This window comes from Rana temporaria, chromosome 4, assembly GCF_905171775.1.
Source record: "Rana temporaria chromosome 4, aRanTem1.1, whole genome shotgun sequence".
NCBI lineage: Eukaryota > Metazoa > Chordata > Amphibia > Anura > Ranidae > Rana > Rana temporaria.
Genome location: NC_053492.1, coordinates 379,376,861 through 379,393,898, shown reverse-complemented (window position 1 = coordinate 379,393,898; position 17,038 = coordinate 379,376,861). Strand labels below are relative to the sequence as shown.

The following is a 17,038-nucleotide window of genomic DNA, read 5'->3' as shown; positions in this document are numbered from 1 at the left end:
GATGCGGGCGGATGTGGTCCTACTCCAGGAGACACATTTTAGAGATAACAACCTCCCGGTGTTGAAGAACAGATTTTACCCCACGGTATACCACTCCCAGTACACGGAGGCTAAGTCCAGAGGGGTGTCCGTCCTCATCTCGGCCAGGATCCCGTGGACCCTTGGGGAGGTGAGAAGAGACCAGGACGGCCGCTCGCTGTTCCTGAAGGGACGCATCGGACAGACGCAGGTAACCATTGCAAATCTCTATGCCCCTAATGACCGACAGGACAGATTTCTTGCGAGACAGCTGACACAACTGAAGCACTTTACGAAGGGCCAACTGATAGTAGGAGGAGACTTAAACATTCCCCTAATACCCCAGGAGGACACCTCCACTGGACGATCCACTATCTCGGGGGACCTTCGGAAACGGGTTCACGCGACGCTCCATGGACACCAACTGGTGGATGTTTGGCGCCTATTACACCCGGGCGAGAGGGACTACACCTTCTACTCGACACCACACCAGTCCTATTCGAGAATTGACATGTTCCTGATACCTCACCGGCACCTAGCGGCGGTTAAAAAAGCCCTGATAGGTTCGGTGACCTGGTCAGACCACGCACCAATACTGTTGATGTATGACCTAACAGACAACCTGACTGACCGAAGACAGCCGTGGAGACTTAACGAGAGTCTGCTGCAGGACAAGGACACTATCACAGAGGTAGTGAGAGAGCTGGGCCACTATTTCAACACAAACTCCACCACGGACAGCGACCCAGGGGTGGTGTGGGAGGCCCACAAGGCAGTAGTACGGGGAATACTAATCAAACACGGGTCAAGGCTGAAAAAGCAGAGAACGGAACAACTAGATGCACTGCTTTTGCGGCTGCAATCCCTTGAGACCCAACACAAACAACAACAGACAGCGCAGGTAACATCTGACTTAAACACCACCCGAGGACAGATTACAGACCTGTTGCGTCATAAGGCTAAGGCGGCGATGCAGGTCTGTAGACGGACAGTATATGAGTCAGGAAACAAATGCGGGAAAATGTTAGCCAGAGCGATACACACGCAGACAGCAGCGTCGTACATCCCGCACATTACAACGAACACAGGTGGCAAAGTGTCAGTCCCTAAACAAATTTCCAACGAATTTAAAGAGTTCTACCGAGACTTGTATAATCTCCCCTCTAACTCCCCAGACCGGGGTACGGACCGGTCCCTGACTTATGTTTCCGACTCCCAAATGCCGACGCTTACTCCGGAAGTGGTTGACCTACTAGACGAGCCAATCACCATGCTAGAGCTTCAGACAGCCCTGAAGACCGTCAAGCCGGGAAAGGCCCCAGGCCCGGACGGATTCACGACTCCTTATTATAGGACCCTGCTCCCTTCCCTGGGAGACCGACTGCTACACCTGTTTAACACACTGAGTGCAGGAGGGAATTTCCACTTCTCCACCCTGCAAGCGCAGATAGCAGTGATACATAAGGAGGGGAAGGACCCGGGACAATGCGGCAGCTACCGCCCTATATCGCTATTAAATTCGGACATAAAACTATTCACCAAAATTATCGCCACGCGAATTCAGAAACACCTCCCAGACCTGATACACCCAGACCAAGTGGGCTTTGTGCCGACCAGAGAGGCCAGAGATAACACGACCAAAGTCTTAAACTTACTGCACGCCACCAACACCACGAAAACGCCTGCAGTTTTTGTAGGGACAGACGCCGAGAAGGCGTTTGACCGCGTGAACTGGCGATTTATGTTTGCGACTCTCAGGCACATAGGACTGGGACGGCAAATGATGAGCTGGATAACAGCGGCGTACACGGGTCCGTCGGCCAGAGTGAGGGCGAATGGTATGACGTCGGACCCTTTTCCGATCTCAAACGGAACCAGGCAGGGATGCCCGCTCTCGCCCTTGCTCTTTGCCTTGACGCTCGAGCCGTTTTTGAGACGGATCAGATTGAACCCAGACATTACGGGGATAGCCATAGGAGGCCGCCAACATAAAGTATCGGCCTATGCGGACGACATGATGTTCACCCTGACAAACCCAGAGACTTCACTACCGGCCCTCATGAGAGAATTCGACACGTACGGCGAGATATCACACCTGAAAATAAACATGTCTAAGTCCGAAGCGATGGGGGTGAGGATCCCCCGGACACGACTGCAGAACCTCAAACAAAATTTCCATTTAAAATGGACGGATACGGCCCTGACATATCTCGGGACCCGTATTCCACCGAAAGTATCGGATATATTTAAACTCAACTTTCCCCCGCTGCTTCAAACGGTTCAGAAGCAGCTAGATCAGTGGTCTGCGGGACTGCACTCGTGGTTCGGGAGATGCAGTATTCTCAAAATGACAGTGCTACCGAAATTCACATACCTACTACAGGCGCTCCCCATACGCATACCGGCGGCTTACTTTGAGAAAGTCCAATCGATGTTCGGGACATTTATGTGGGCGGGCAAACATCCTAGGCTCAGCAGATCGATACTTTACCTACCCAAAAATAACGGTGGCCTCGCGGCGCCTAGCGTGCGGATGTACTACTACGCGGCGCAGCTGAACCGACTAGTGGACTGGTGCCGTCACACACAGACCAAACTGTGGCCACATTTGGAACAGGCGCAGTGCGACGTACTGTTACGGTCCGCCCCTTGGTGCCAAACTATAAAATCAAGAGACGTAGACAATCACCCGTTGATTAGCAACACCATTACGGTCTGTGCGAGGCTATTTACGCGGTATCACCTAGCATCGGCTACCTCGCCCCTACGCCCGATCTTGGGTAACCCATCTTTCACGCCGGGCCTTACAGATGGCAAATTTCGCGCTCTCCGAGACTCGGGTCTTTACCAGGCCTCACACTTTAGCGACGCTGGCCGTTGGAGGACGACGGCAGAACTCATGGATCCGTCGGGCTCTTACCGGCTGGATTTTCTGAGAGCAGGGCAGCTGAGCCATTTTCTGCGCACGCTGGCCCCGCCCCATGGGACTGGACACGCCCTTACGGCCTTGGAGGAGGTGTGCGGTGAGTCGGAACCGCTCCCACATGCCCTGTCACTAATGCACGAAATTTTGATCACACCGCCGGCAGAACACCGGATTCCGAGCCTAGGTAAGTGGGAGAGGGATCTAGACTGCCAATTTACGCCCACTCAGGTCAGTCACATACTTAGATTTACACACAAATCATCGATCTGTACAAAGATACAGGAAACGAATTTTAAGATACTGACGAGATGGTACCGAACACCGGACCTGCTACATAGACTGTTCCCATCATTACCAGACCTCTGCTGGAGATGTCAGACAGGTGAGGGCACAATGCTCCATGTCTTCTGGTCTTGTCCACGACTGCAGACGTACTGGGGGGAAATTCGGCGGATAACGCAGATGTTTTCGGACCGCACAGTCCCAAATGACCCAGCATACTTTCTCCTCCACGTAAACGAAACTCCGACGCGAATATACAAGAAGTCAGTTGTCAGACACCTCCTAGACGCGGCAAAAGCATGTATACCGCTATGCTGGCGGTCTCCAAACCCACCGACAGTGGCCATGTGGCTGCGGAAAGTGGACGACATTAATACAATGGAGGATCTGACACTGACGAAACAAGACAGGACCGAACGATACACCCAGACATGGAGGCTGTGGAACGCTTTTAGATACTCGGAGGAAGGACAAGCTCTTAGAGTGGAGTCCGAGCTGGTGACGGAAAGCGAACGCTGCTCACTTGACCGGGAGACTAACGGACAGGCGGAACTCCTGGATGGGACCACTGAGACCCGATGACCCCCGGAACGGGTGAACTCCGTACTCGCGACTCTCCCCCCCCCTCTTTTTTTATTTTTATTCTTCCCCCCCCCTTACTCCCCCCACCCCATCCTTATCCTACTTCTCTTTTATCCTACTACCCCCCTCCCACACAACCTCTCTCAATCCCTCTTTAGTCGCCAATATGGCGGCACTTACTCTCTATTTAACGCTCTTTTCTCTACTGACTAACGCTTAGAAAACGGAAAAAGGGGGAACTGAGCCCACTGTTCCTTACATACGGTCGACTCCTTACCAGACTTGACCCCTTGAAAGAGGGCGAGTGAGGCACATACTCCAGAGGCCACAGGGGTGATACGGGGGTTTGGAATTTATATGGCGTGGCCTACACCTCTTTTGGTACCAGATAATGCCCCCGATATACCGTCCTCCTATGTACGTATATATGTAACCCTTGTCCTTTATATTGAAGATGCAATTACTGTAATGTATGTGTTGTGGTTCATGTGGACCAGTTTCCTGCTACGTATAAATAAAAAATTTAAAAAAAAAAAAAAAAACTTTTGGTATATCCAGAAGCAAGCCTTGCATTACATGTGGCACATTTCTTTTTATCCTTAGAAGGGTTTTTAACTTCCTTTGATTCTCTCTGATAGAAAAAATGAGAGAGAGAGAGAGAGCTACTTTAGTGTTACTTATATGCAAGATCCCCCTCCTCCCCTGTTCTAAGGTGCCCACTGAGCTAAAATATAGGACAAACAGACCCATCTAGCTCCCTTTTGAATACAGGTGAAAACACAGGAGAAAAGGTTCTGGCACAGCCAGCCTACCTGTGAAGAGCCGGCGCCGGACTCCCCTTGTGCAGCGTCCATGCTGCTTCCGTGTATAGGCAGAGTATAGCCCACGCTTGCTGCCTTATATCGCGCCGACTCGGCCTTCCTTCGAATCACGCGCCAAGAAACCGGAACCTGAGTTTCCGGCGCACAGTGATGACGCGCATCAGGCCCGGAGGTTACGCCCAGCGACTTCCGGGTCACGGCGTCCACCGTAAGGAGAGCTTCTCCCGCCTGTCAGACGCCGCCGCCATGCCCGCCATCACTGCCCACTCCCTCGCCGGGCACCGGAGGAACGAAGGAACGGGAAACTCCATGCACAAGCGGAGGGAACCCGTGGCCAAAGAAATGGAGAGATTTTTAAGGTAGGGGAACAATCAGCCCAGCTGCCTTCCCCAGCCCTTTAGAGATGGATACTCTCCCTGATCCATCCCCCTGTAAAAAAGACGGTTCCTCGTGGTGACATGTCTCCTCCGTCTGAGGAAACACATAAAACTGAACAGATGCCTGAGGGACCGCCTTTTAAAGAGCTGGGGGTGATGTGTTTCCTGTCCAGGGAGGAGCTCCATCTCTCAAGGGCTGTCCTGGAAGACGCCTTGGGAAATCAGAAAGACACAGTTGACGCGTTTCACACTGTCATACAGTGCTTAATCATAGCTTGTTTCAGGTACACTGCACAACCGTCTAAGCCTAATGAACTGGCCGTAAGGCACTCCTCTAATTGTATGTCTAGGGTGCGCTGAATCGGCTCTTAGAAGGGCATTGCCCGCTGTGGGTTTTCTGTGTAAACTGGTGACAACCAGATCATATGTGCCTGTCAGTTTTACATCCAGGAAATTGATGGAATTAATGCACAGTTCCCCAGTAAATCTTAAATTTAAAGAATTATCGTTGAAAAAGGCAAGCCACGCATTAAGGTCCACCTCACTGTCCGAAGTGATAAACAGGAGGTCAATATAGCGACAGTAGAAGATAGTATCCAGCCTGCGGGGACTATCATGTCCAAAAATGCGGGACCTCTCCCACCAACCCATAAATAGGTTGGCGAGGGAGGGAGAAAACTTGGCTCCCATCGAGGCCCCGCATTTTTGGAGATAATAGCCCCCGTCAAACATGAAAAAGTTGTCAGTCAACAAATATTCCAAAGACATTAAAATAAATTCTTGAAGAACCACAGAAAACTTTCCCGATTCCTGCAGAAATATGGCTACAGCTCTAACACCCAAATGATGGGGAATGCTAGAGTAGAGACTAACCACATCACTGCTGATCCATCTATAGCTCTCATGCCACTGGAATTGGTTTAATTTCCTAAGAAGCTGGTTAGTATCTTTAAGATAACCAGGTAGGTCTACCACCAGCGGTTGTAGCTGCTCGTCTAGCCATTCCCCAAGACGTTCATTGAGGGAACCTATGCTAGCGACAATCGGTCTCCCAACAGGAGGAGTGAGCCCTTTGTGAACTTTGGGCAGGTGATGGAAGACTGGCATGATGGGATGGTCAGGGATGAAAATGGCTTTCTCCTTGTCGGAAAAAATTCCCACTGACATGGCTCTATCTAGAAGGGATGAAAGTACTTTCTTGAACGAGATGGTGGGATCAGTACTAAGGGTTTGGTACGTGTTTGTATCGGATAATTGGCGGAGCGCCTCGTCTCGATACATGGTGGCATTTAAGATAACTACAGTTCCACCCTTATCCGCATTCTTAATAACTATGTCCTTATCTGATTCTAGGTTTCTTAGAGCCTGTCTTTCCATGGCTGTTAAATTACTGTTGTGTCCATATTTCCTATGGCAACCACGGGCAAGGTGAGTCAGATCCCTCTCTGAAAGAGGTCTAGGTCTTTACCCCTTGACTCCACCGGATAGAAATCAGATCTAAGTTTAAAGGGCACAGTGTTACCTGTATCGGTGGGGTCAATGGGGCCTGGACCAGACAAACAGGCTAGTTCAGTAAGATCTTGTAAAGCACAGACCTCTCTAAATAAAACAGGAGAAGTAAAAGACTCACCCACGTCTGTGTCTCCAGAGGAAGTTTCACAGGTATGGTTGGGAAATTCAAAACATTTTTTCTTAAGGGTTAAACTACGAGAAAATCTGTTAATGTCCAAAAGGTACTCACCACCAGTTGCCCCACCAAACCCCCACCCTGACCCGCCCCTAAACATGCCCTCATAAGTGATTTCATGAAATGACACTTAAAATGTTTTATGCGGAATTAAAAAGAACAACAACTTTATCTGTGCCCAAAGAAGCAGCCTCCCATGTGCCCAACGATGCAGCCTCCCCTGTGCAGGGGAGGAGAGGAAGAGAATTGCCGGCTGGATCATCAGAGTGTCGAGGAACATTGCTGCAACAGCTTTCATTTGAATTGCGAGTGTTCCCGCCCCTCGCCGTCATATACAGACCCGCCTCCTGGCCTGGGTACTTTGATACACATCACACATTCTGGCATTGGACGGGTGATCTGCCTATTAAAGTACCCGGGGCCAGGAGGCGGGGCTGTATGTGACAGCGAGTGCGGGGAACACTCTGCAATTCTAATAAAAGCTGTTACAGCGATGTTCCTCTGCGCTCTTATAATCCGGCCACCTGTTCTCTCTTCCCCGGGGCTCCCATTCAACCCCGCCTGCTGGTGGTGCTCACCCTCTTCACTCCGAGGCAGCACACGCTCGCCAGCCCTCATTGTCCACTCATTGGAAAATTTGAGGGCCGATAAATGTATATCTGAACAAAATATTCTTGCCATTAGGCTACAACACATATATACCCTTGCATCCAATAAGCCCATTAAATGGCCGACAAATCACAGAGCAGCTGTGAAGTGTTCTTTCCTCATCTTGTTGGTGAAGACCAGTGGATATTGAGAAACATCTCCCTTGAAAACATAGGCCCGGCTTCAGATACAATAGCGTAACTATATGCGGGCGTAGCGTATCTCATATACGCTACGCCGCCGTAACTTCAAGAGGCGGGTCCCGTATTCAGAAAGAACTTGCGCCCGAAGTTACGGCGGCGTAGCGTATATGGGCCGACGTAAGCCTGCCTAATTCAAATGAACCAGGCAGTGGGCGTGTTGTATTGAAATGAGCCGTGACCCCATGCAAATTAGGGGCCGATCGAACGGCGCATGCGCGCGCATGCTCAGAGACACGTCGCAAAAACTCCCCAAGATACGTCGGCTCAATGCTTAGTCGACGTGAACGTAACTTACGCCCAGCCCCATTCACGTACGACTTACGCAAACAACCTAAAATATGACGCTGTTCCGACGAGGGGTAAAGTTATGCCGGACCAACGCCTTACGTAAACGACGTAGCTAAATCCGACGGGCGCAAGTACGTTTCTGAATCGGCGTATCTACCTCATTTGCATATTCGATGCGTAAATCAACGGAAGCGCCCCTAGCGGCCAGCGTAAATATGCACCCAAGATACAACGGCGTAAGAGACTTACGTCAGTCGTATCTTGGACAAATTCTAACGTAAACGTCTTTCTGAATAGGCGTATAGATGCGACGGCGCACATTTGGACTTACGCCATCGTAAATCCTTTCTGAATCCGGGCCATAATCTTAGAACTGGAGACAAAACTTTGCAAGACGGAAGACAAAGCTGTCCCTTACAAGAAATTCTTCTGGATTAGATGAACTTACTTTTCCTAGTTTATTATCCCGTACAATTCCTGCAAGGATGTGGTGAGAAAGTTCAGATACAAAATGTCTGATGATTCTCGCTTATCCAGGTCACGGTATATCTAGTAGTTATTCACATTTAAACTGGACTTCTTCCAAATAGCGGAAGAGGTTTCCTGGCATATCCAAGCCACTTAAGCCTCGTACACACAAATGGATTTCCGTCGGACAAATCCGTGGAATTTTGTGCGAAGGGCGTTGGCCGTGAACTTGTTCTGCATACAGACGGCAGAACTTTTTCCAGCCAACATACACGAAACGACGTGGTTTTTCAGCTCTTTAGCACCACCTTTTGGGCAACTTCTGCTAATGTTGTGCTATGGTTAGCATTGGTTCGGAGCATGCGTGTTTGTACTTTGGATTTTATTTCCGATGGACTTGTGTACACACGATCGGAAAAGTCGACAAGACACATTTGTTATCAGACAGTTTTAAAGCATGCTATAAAACATTTGTTGTCGGAAAATCTGACTTTTGTCTGATGGAGCATACAAAAACGGTCGGATTTTCCGACAAAACCCTGCCATCACACATTTGTTGTCGGAAAATCCGATCGTGTGTACGAGGCAGTTTTAGAACTGGAGAAGTGGCTTGGATAAGCTACGAAAACACCTTCAACGCTAACCCCTTCCCACCCAGCTTCAGCATCCCACAATTCCAAGAAATATACTGGCAGCTACAGCATATAGAATGCTTCCTAACAGCCCAAGAAGCAGGGATGGAGTGGCCATCGGGACTACCGGGAGATTCCTGGTGGGCCGATGGCTCAGTCGAAGGTCCGCAGCGATCTACCTGTCAATCGCCGACAGCTGGCGCTTGACAGGTAGATCGAGATTTAGCCACTATGCAGAGTAGCGCAGGCAGGAAGCTTGTGTAATAAGTTCTCTCTCATGTCTCATTGTGGCTGCTCCCCGCCCCCCGGCGGCCCCTCCTCTCTTCTCGCCCATCCCCATTTGCTTGTGACATCATCTGGGATGGACAAGAAGAGAGGAGGGGCTGCCGGGGGGCGGGGAGCAGCCACAGTGAGACATGAGAGAGAACTTATTACACAAGCTTCCTGCCTGCGCTACTCTGCATGCTGGCTGGTAAACAAACAATGTGCCCTGATGTGCGCACTGTGCCCTGATGTGGCCCGTGGTGCTGTGTGCCCTGATGTGCACCATGCCCCAATGTGGTGTGCCGTGATGGGCACTGATGTGCTGTGATGGGCCCTGATGTGCTGTGCCCTGTACCATGCCCTGATGTGCACTGTACCCTGTGTTGTGCCCAGGGTCGGTCTGGATGAAGTGCAGGGCCACATTTTTGTCCCAGTCCAGCCCTGCCAAGAAGGGATAATCAAATTCTCATTCCTCATTGTGAAACCCCACAGCTGGATAAAGCATCAAAAGGGCCAACAAGAAAATCACTGCCAGGTGCTGCAAAGAAAAAAGGATTAATAATTAACTCCACATGTGTAATTTATTTAAAACTATTCAGTTGCATCAGAGCGTTATGCAAAACTGTTTGAACTGGTAAACACCACTCTATCACTATTCCTCTCTCATTCCATGTGCATAGCCAATTCTACATATACTAGCTGTGTACAGCTGACCATTGGACCATGGCACATATCAGCCATGTGTCTCATTCAGGATGGAGCGCCATAAAGCACATGGCTCTATACTGCAAATTGGAAAGTAGTATGGGGCTCAACCTTGAGCAATACACAAAAGCCCAAAACAGGTATGAACACGTATTTTATTGTAGTGGGACTGTACTGTCTCTCTCTTTATATTGTAAAGCGCTGGGTAAACTGTTTAACCACTTCAATACCGGGCATTTTCACCCCCTTCCTGCCACGGTCAATTTTCAGCGCTGTCACGCTTTGAATGACAATAGCGCGGTCGTGCAACGTGGCTCCCAAACAAAATTGACGTCCTTTTTTTTTCCCCATAAATAGTGCTTTTGTTTGGTGGTATTTGATCACCTCTGCGGTTTTTATTTTTTGGGCTATAAACAAAAATAGAGCGACAATTTGAAAAAACACAATATTTTTTTAAAATTTGCTATAATAAATATCCCAATTTTTTTAAAAAAAATCCCCAGTTTAGGCCGATATGTATTCTACTTTTTTTTTTTTTTTACCCAAAAAAAATTAAATAAAAAAAAAGAAGTAGAAAAATACATATCGGCCTAAACTGAAAATAAATAAATTATATATATATATATATATATATATATATATATATATATATATATATATATATATATATATATATATATATATATATATATATAAATATTGGGATATTTATTATAGCAAAAAGTGAAAAATATTGTGTTTTTTTTTTTGTACCAAAAATATCGCAATAAGCATATAGTCATTGGTTTGCACAAAAGTTATAGCGCCTATAAAATAGGGGATAGATTTATGACTTTTTTTTTACTAGTAATGGTGGTCATCTGCAATTTTTGTCAGGATTGCGATATTGCGGCGGACAGATCGGACACTTTTGACACTATTTTGGGACCATTCACATTTATACAGCGAACAGTGCTATAAATATGCACCGATTACTGTATAAAATGTAACTGGCAGGGAAGGGGTTAACACTAGGGGGCGATCAAGGGGTTAAATGTGTTCCTTGGGAGTGATTCTTACTGTGGGGGGGGGGGGGCAATCACTGTCCCTATGTACAAGGGACACACCATCGGTCTCCCCTCCCTGACAGGACATGGATCTCTGTGTTTACACACAGAGATCCAAGTCCCCGGCTCTGTAAATGCCGATTTGGCGGACTTCGTGGCTGCCAAGCACGCGCATCGGCACCCACGTGACGCGGCGGGCACGGATTTTTCTCCGATGCGCGCCCGTGGTGGCGCGCAGAGAACTAGTAAACCGGGAGTCCATGGACGTCCTCCCGGCAATTGAGCGCCGCGCTGTAGATGAGAAGAGGAGGAGCCAAGAGCGCTGGCAGCAGACCCCAGAAGAGGAGGATTTGGGCCACTGGGTAAAACTACTGCACAGAGCAGGCAAGTATAACACGTTTGCTATTTAAAAAAAAAAACCTGTAATGTTATTTTCTTGACAAAATATGGTTACAACAATGTTTAAAAAAAAATAAAAATAAAAAGTTAAAGTTAAGAGTTGCATGCCAGAAACAGGCAATTATACGAGAATTTCAGGAATCCTCCAATATACTCGGTGCTTTGTTTCATATGCTGTTCATGTTAGCCTGCTGTTCCTGTTTATCCGGGCAAAGGGCAGATACTACAAATGTTGAATTTCAAATGTTTACTTGTGGGGGCAGATGAAAATCATTTAAAGTTATATTGCATGGACATTACATTACTTTACAAAGAGTGAGAAAACAGCTTATTATTAACCACTTCAGCCCCGGAGGATTTGGCTGCCCAATGACCAGGCCATTTTTTTTGCGATTCAGCACTGTGCCGCTTTAACTGACAAATGCGCGGTTGTGCAACACTGTCCCCACAAATAGAGCTTTCTTTTGGTGGTAATTGATTACCCTTTATATCTTTTGCGCTATAAACAAAAAATAGCTATAATAAATATCCCCCAAAAAATATATTAAAAACACAATTTTTTTCTCAGTTTAGGCTGATTTGTATTATTTTATATATTCTTGAAAAAAAAATCACAATAAACATATATTGATTGGTTTGCGCAAACGTTATAGCGTCTACAAAAGAGGGGGTAGTTTTATGGCATTTTTATTTTATTTTTTTACTAGTTATGGTGGTGATCTGCAATTTTTATTGTGACTGCGACATTATGGCGGACACATCGGACACTTTTGACGCTATTTTGGGACCATTGTCATTCATACAGCCATCAGATTTATTAAAATTCCCACGATTACTGTGTAAATTACACTGGCAGTGAAGGGGCTAACCACTAGGGGGCGAGGAAAGGGTTAAGTGTATCCCAGGGAGTGATTCTAACTGTGTGGGGGCTGGGCTTACTGTGACACGCTGCTCCCAATGACAGGGAGCAGACGATCAGTGTCCTGTCACTAGGCAGAACAGGGAGATGCCTTGTTTACACAGGCACCCCCCCCCCATCTGCCTTTCTGTGACACGATCGCGGGCCGCCGGTGAACATAGAGTTTGCGAGACCCGCAGGCACGGTCACGGAGAGTGCGGCAGGCGCGCCACACGGCTTAATAAGGGGGACGTACCTCTACACCTAGGTGTGCAGAGGTCGGCAAGTGGTTGTAAACCCTCTCATATACCCAGTGAAGTGACTGACCTCTGATGATGCAGAGATTAAACAAATCCTCCTACATGAGTTTTACTTGTTTATCTGCGGTCTTTTCTTCTCTACATCCATTCAAATGTGCAGAATTGTGATAAAATCCTTCTGCATCTGTGAGGAGCAGAGAGGAGGGGGTGGAGAGCTGCAGTTACAGTGTGTGAGAGCCGATTGGAGAAAAGGGGCACACAGACCTCCACACACTGCACAGGAAGGAACATACAGAGCTGTATTCTGAATAGACAAGCCGTGTGCTGCGCTCCCTCACCCGTCACAAATGTTATCTCATGTTTTAGGAAAACTTCTCAGAAGTGCTGAGAACAGAGGAACAAAGCACCAGAGAGAGACGACATGTAGAGCTTTGAAGAGAGACAAGTAAACTCTACAGATAGATGTACTTTGTTGAGATTTCATGACTGATGTTTACAACCACTTTAACAGGTGCAAGTCAGTTGGTTAATTAGGAGTGACCTGCTCCATTTTCTATGCTGTGCCTGTGCCAGACACGACAGAGAGCAGGAAAGCTGGAGCTGCTTGCTCTACCCTCCTCTGCTCACCCAAGAGTGAATAGGAAGGTTGTGCCTGCTGAGATTAACAATTGGGCATATAGGCAAGGAAACCATATGCAGGCCCTGTCTGTAGTATGTTCCCTGCATGGTAAACATAGAGCCAAGCTGTCTGCCAGTTCCCATCCTGTACACCAGGTTCAGTCTGGCGCGGATCAGTGTCAGTTTTCTATATTGAAAACGACTGCAATCTACTTGTTAATTATGTGCAGAGATTTCACTCTAAAATAAAACTGGGGTGTTTGGCGCAGACAGACCTGAAACTGCTAATGTGTTGGACGCCATATCCACTAGTTTCCCACGTCGCTTTGTTAATTATCTCCATAATGTCCTCCTGGAAATGTAAGCTTTCTAATAATATATTACCTAAAGTAGTTGTAAAGCCTTCCATTTACCCAGTGAAGTGACTGGCCTCAGGTGATAACAGAACAAATCCTCCCACATAAGTTGTACCTGTCCATCTGCAGTCTTCTATTTTCTACAGCCATTCAAAAATCCAGAATTTATAAACTTGTCTGAGCGATCACAAAAAAAAAAAAAAAAGGGAGCGAAAAGCTGAAGTACACTCTGCAGAGCACCGAGAGCTGATTGGAAGGAAGGGACACACCTCCTCTTCACACAGCACACAGAGCTGAGGCTGTCAATCTGCTGGAGCTCTCTCCCGTCACCATTTTTCTCTTGGTGTCAGGAAAACTTGTCAGAAGTGACTCATGCTGATAGCAGAGGAAAGAAGCAACAGACAGAAATTACATCTAGTGCTCTTAATTGAGACAAGTACACACTATAGAAGGATATGCTTTATTCATATTTCATGTCTGAGGTTTACAACCACTTTAAGGCTGCTTTCACACTGAGGCGCTATTTTGCTAAAAATAGCGCCTGCAATGCGCCCTGAAAGAGCCGCTCCTTTCTATTCAGTGTGAAAGCCTGAGGGCTTTCACACTGGAGCGTTGCGCTGGCAGGACAATAAAAAAAAAAAAAGTCCTGCCATCCGCATCTTTTAGGCACGGTAGGAGTGGTAAAAATACCGCTCCTATAGTGCCCCTGCCCATTGAAATCAATGGGGTAGCACCTCCAAACCGCCCAAATGCAGCGTTTTTGCGGGCTTATCCCCTTTTTTTGGCCGCTAGCAGGGTTAAAATCTCCTCACTAGCGCCCGAAAAAAAAAAAAAAAAAAACAGAAAACACGGCGGTAAAATTTTTTGGCTAAACACTACTTTTGATAAATACTTACAATCAAAGTGAAAGTTCACCGTCACCAAAACCACACTAAAAAAGAAGACTTTTTTTAAGCCTTATGCCACGTACACACGATCGGAAATTCCGACCAAAAAAACGTGGATTTTTTTCCGACGGAATTTTGGCTCAAACTTGTGTTACATACACACGGTCACACAAAATTCCGACCGTCCAGAATGCAGAGAACACTACAACAAGCCGAGAAAAATTAAGTTCAATGATTCCAAGCATGCATGATTTTTGCGCGTCGGAATTGCATACAGACGATCGGAATTTTCGACAAGAACTTTTCCCGTCGGAAAAATTAAGAACCAACTCTCAATTTTTTGCTGTCGGAAATTCCGACCGAAAAAGTCCGATGGGCCTACACACGGTCAGAATTTCTGACCAAAATCTCACGTCAAACTTTTCGACCGTGTGTATGCGGCATAATTGTAGCTAAAATAAAAAAAAAGGGCACAAGGGACATAACTTACAGTTAGTAGGATGTGCCCCTTGTGCCAATTCCTCCGTTATTTGAAATCCTCCCCCACTCTATACCATCCCCACCCCTCTTAATATTCTTGTGCTGTGGGGGTTATTAAAACTAGGGTGCTATAGTTTCTATCAGCCTAGGTTCACATTGGAGCGATTTGCAATGAGATTTGAGAGATCAAATCGCATGACAAGTCGCAGCCTATTGCCGGCAATGGCACTGTTCCAACCGGTGCGACACTGATTTTGCGGCGCCACACGGATTTGGAAAAGTAGTTCCTGAGTGAAATCAGCAGGTCGCACTGCCAAAGAACGTGACAGGGGGTATAATTATTGCCACACCATGAAGCAAAGCATCACAATCGTAGAAAGTATATAACCTTGTCTTTCTGTCTTTGCAGCTTAACCACATCCCTACCGCGTCATTGTGAAATGACGGCGGCAGGAACCCCTCCTCGATCCAGGTGGACGTCATATGACGTCCTGCGTTCCCGGCGATCTAGGGCGCGCGCCCACAACGACGCTCGTGACCCGGCGATTGCCGCCGGGTGCCCATATTAGTGCCCCAGCTGTGTTTGGTATCCATGCACTTGGAGTCCCAGAGCTGTGCCTTGTATGCTGTAATATGAGTGTCAGAGATCCCGATGGCAATGCTCGTTACAGATCTGTGACCTGGAATGGATAGAATCCAATGTGTCAGCATGTCACCTCCACCTCTGACATTACAGAATCAATAAATGGTGATCAATGCCAGCCTCCTATGACTGTGCTCCTTCCAGGGGTCTGATATGACACATGACAGTGATCTCCTTGTCATCCCAACATGCCTGACAGTCCGCCCAATGTGATCCCAGGACAGGAAGGTCACCTTCCTCTGCACTACACCGATACCCGCCGCCACACATCGATCCTTACCATCCTGCTTTGTTCCCAAGACAACCGGAGCCGGATCGCAGAGCAGCGCGGCCCCCCCTGGCCGGAGATGTGCCGGAGAAGTTGTAGGGAACTGAAAGAACGGTGCATGGTGATCCCAGGACACTGACACTGAGCACAACACGGGGCCCGCCCACTCCAGAGCAGAGCAGCCAATCACCGAAACCAGGGCACGTCTACACGCGAGGAGTACGCTCCTAGGGAAGAGCAATCGATTACCATCAGTGTTGCTATTTTGTATCTATTGGAATCCGCTAGGTTTGCTGATGACGTTTAAATAAAAATGAATTACTAATGCTTGGGAAGTACAAGGGGCACCGCAATGTTTATGAGATCTAATAAAATAGAGGGCCACAGGGCCGCCACCAGGAATTATGGGGCCCCTTACACAGCTTCAGGCATGGGCCCTCCTGGAGCAGAGAAAAAAAGAAGAAATAAAGAAAAATATATATATATAAAAAAAAAAAAAAGGGGGTAGCCATCCGGGGCCCTGGGGACCTCTGGGCCCTTTAATAAAAATAAAAAAATTAATTAGAAATATATAGATTTTTTTTTAAAAAGGGGGGGGGGTTGCCATCTGGGGCCCTGGGGACCTCTGGGCCATTTAATATATATACGGATGGCAACCCCCCTTTTTTTGTAATTTATTTTTATAAAAAAAAAAAAATTGTGTGTATATATATATATATATATATATATATATATATATATATATATATATATATATATATATATATATATATATATATATATATACAATTTTTTTTTTTATAAAAATAAATTACAAAAAAAGGGGGGTTGCCATCCGGGACCTCTGAGCCCTTTAATAATAATAATAATAATAATAATAATAATAAAAAGAAACCTCTGGGCCCTTTAATAAAAAATAAATAAAAAAATATATAAAAAAAATAAAATAAACATTTATAAAAAATAAACAAAAAAGGGGTTTCCATCCAGGGCCCTGGGGACCTTTGGGCCTCTGGGCACTTTAATAAAAAAATATATATATATAAACAAAAATAAAAAACTAAACATTTATAAAAAAAATAAAAAAGGGGGGTTTTGCCACATGGGGCCCTGGGGACCTCTGGGCCCTTTAAAAAAAAAAAAAAAAAAATATATATATATATATATATATATATATATATATATATATATATATATATAAACAAAAATAAAAAAATAAACATTTATAAAAAAAAAAAAAGGGGGGGGGTTTTGCCACATGGGGCCCTGGGGACCTCTGAGC

The 17,038-nt window shown here is 46.6% G+C and overlaps 1 protein-coding gene across 1 annotated transcript in view; it reads right to left on the bottom strand.

The window, feature by feature from the left end:
- The window catches only part of FH (fumarate hydratase), a 59,407-nt gene extending 43,479 nt beyond the window's left edge, over positions 1-15,928 (bottom strand). The window contains exon 1 of the mRNA XM_040351013.1: positions 15,769-15,928. Coding sequence (XP_040206947.1) covers positions 15,769-15,876 — 108 coding nt within the window. The 5' untranslated portion in view covers positions 15,877-15,928. The remainder of the gene's footprint in view (positions 1-15,768) is intronic.
- Between the last annotated feature and the right edge of the window lie 1,110 nt (positions 15,929-17,038).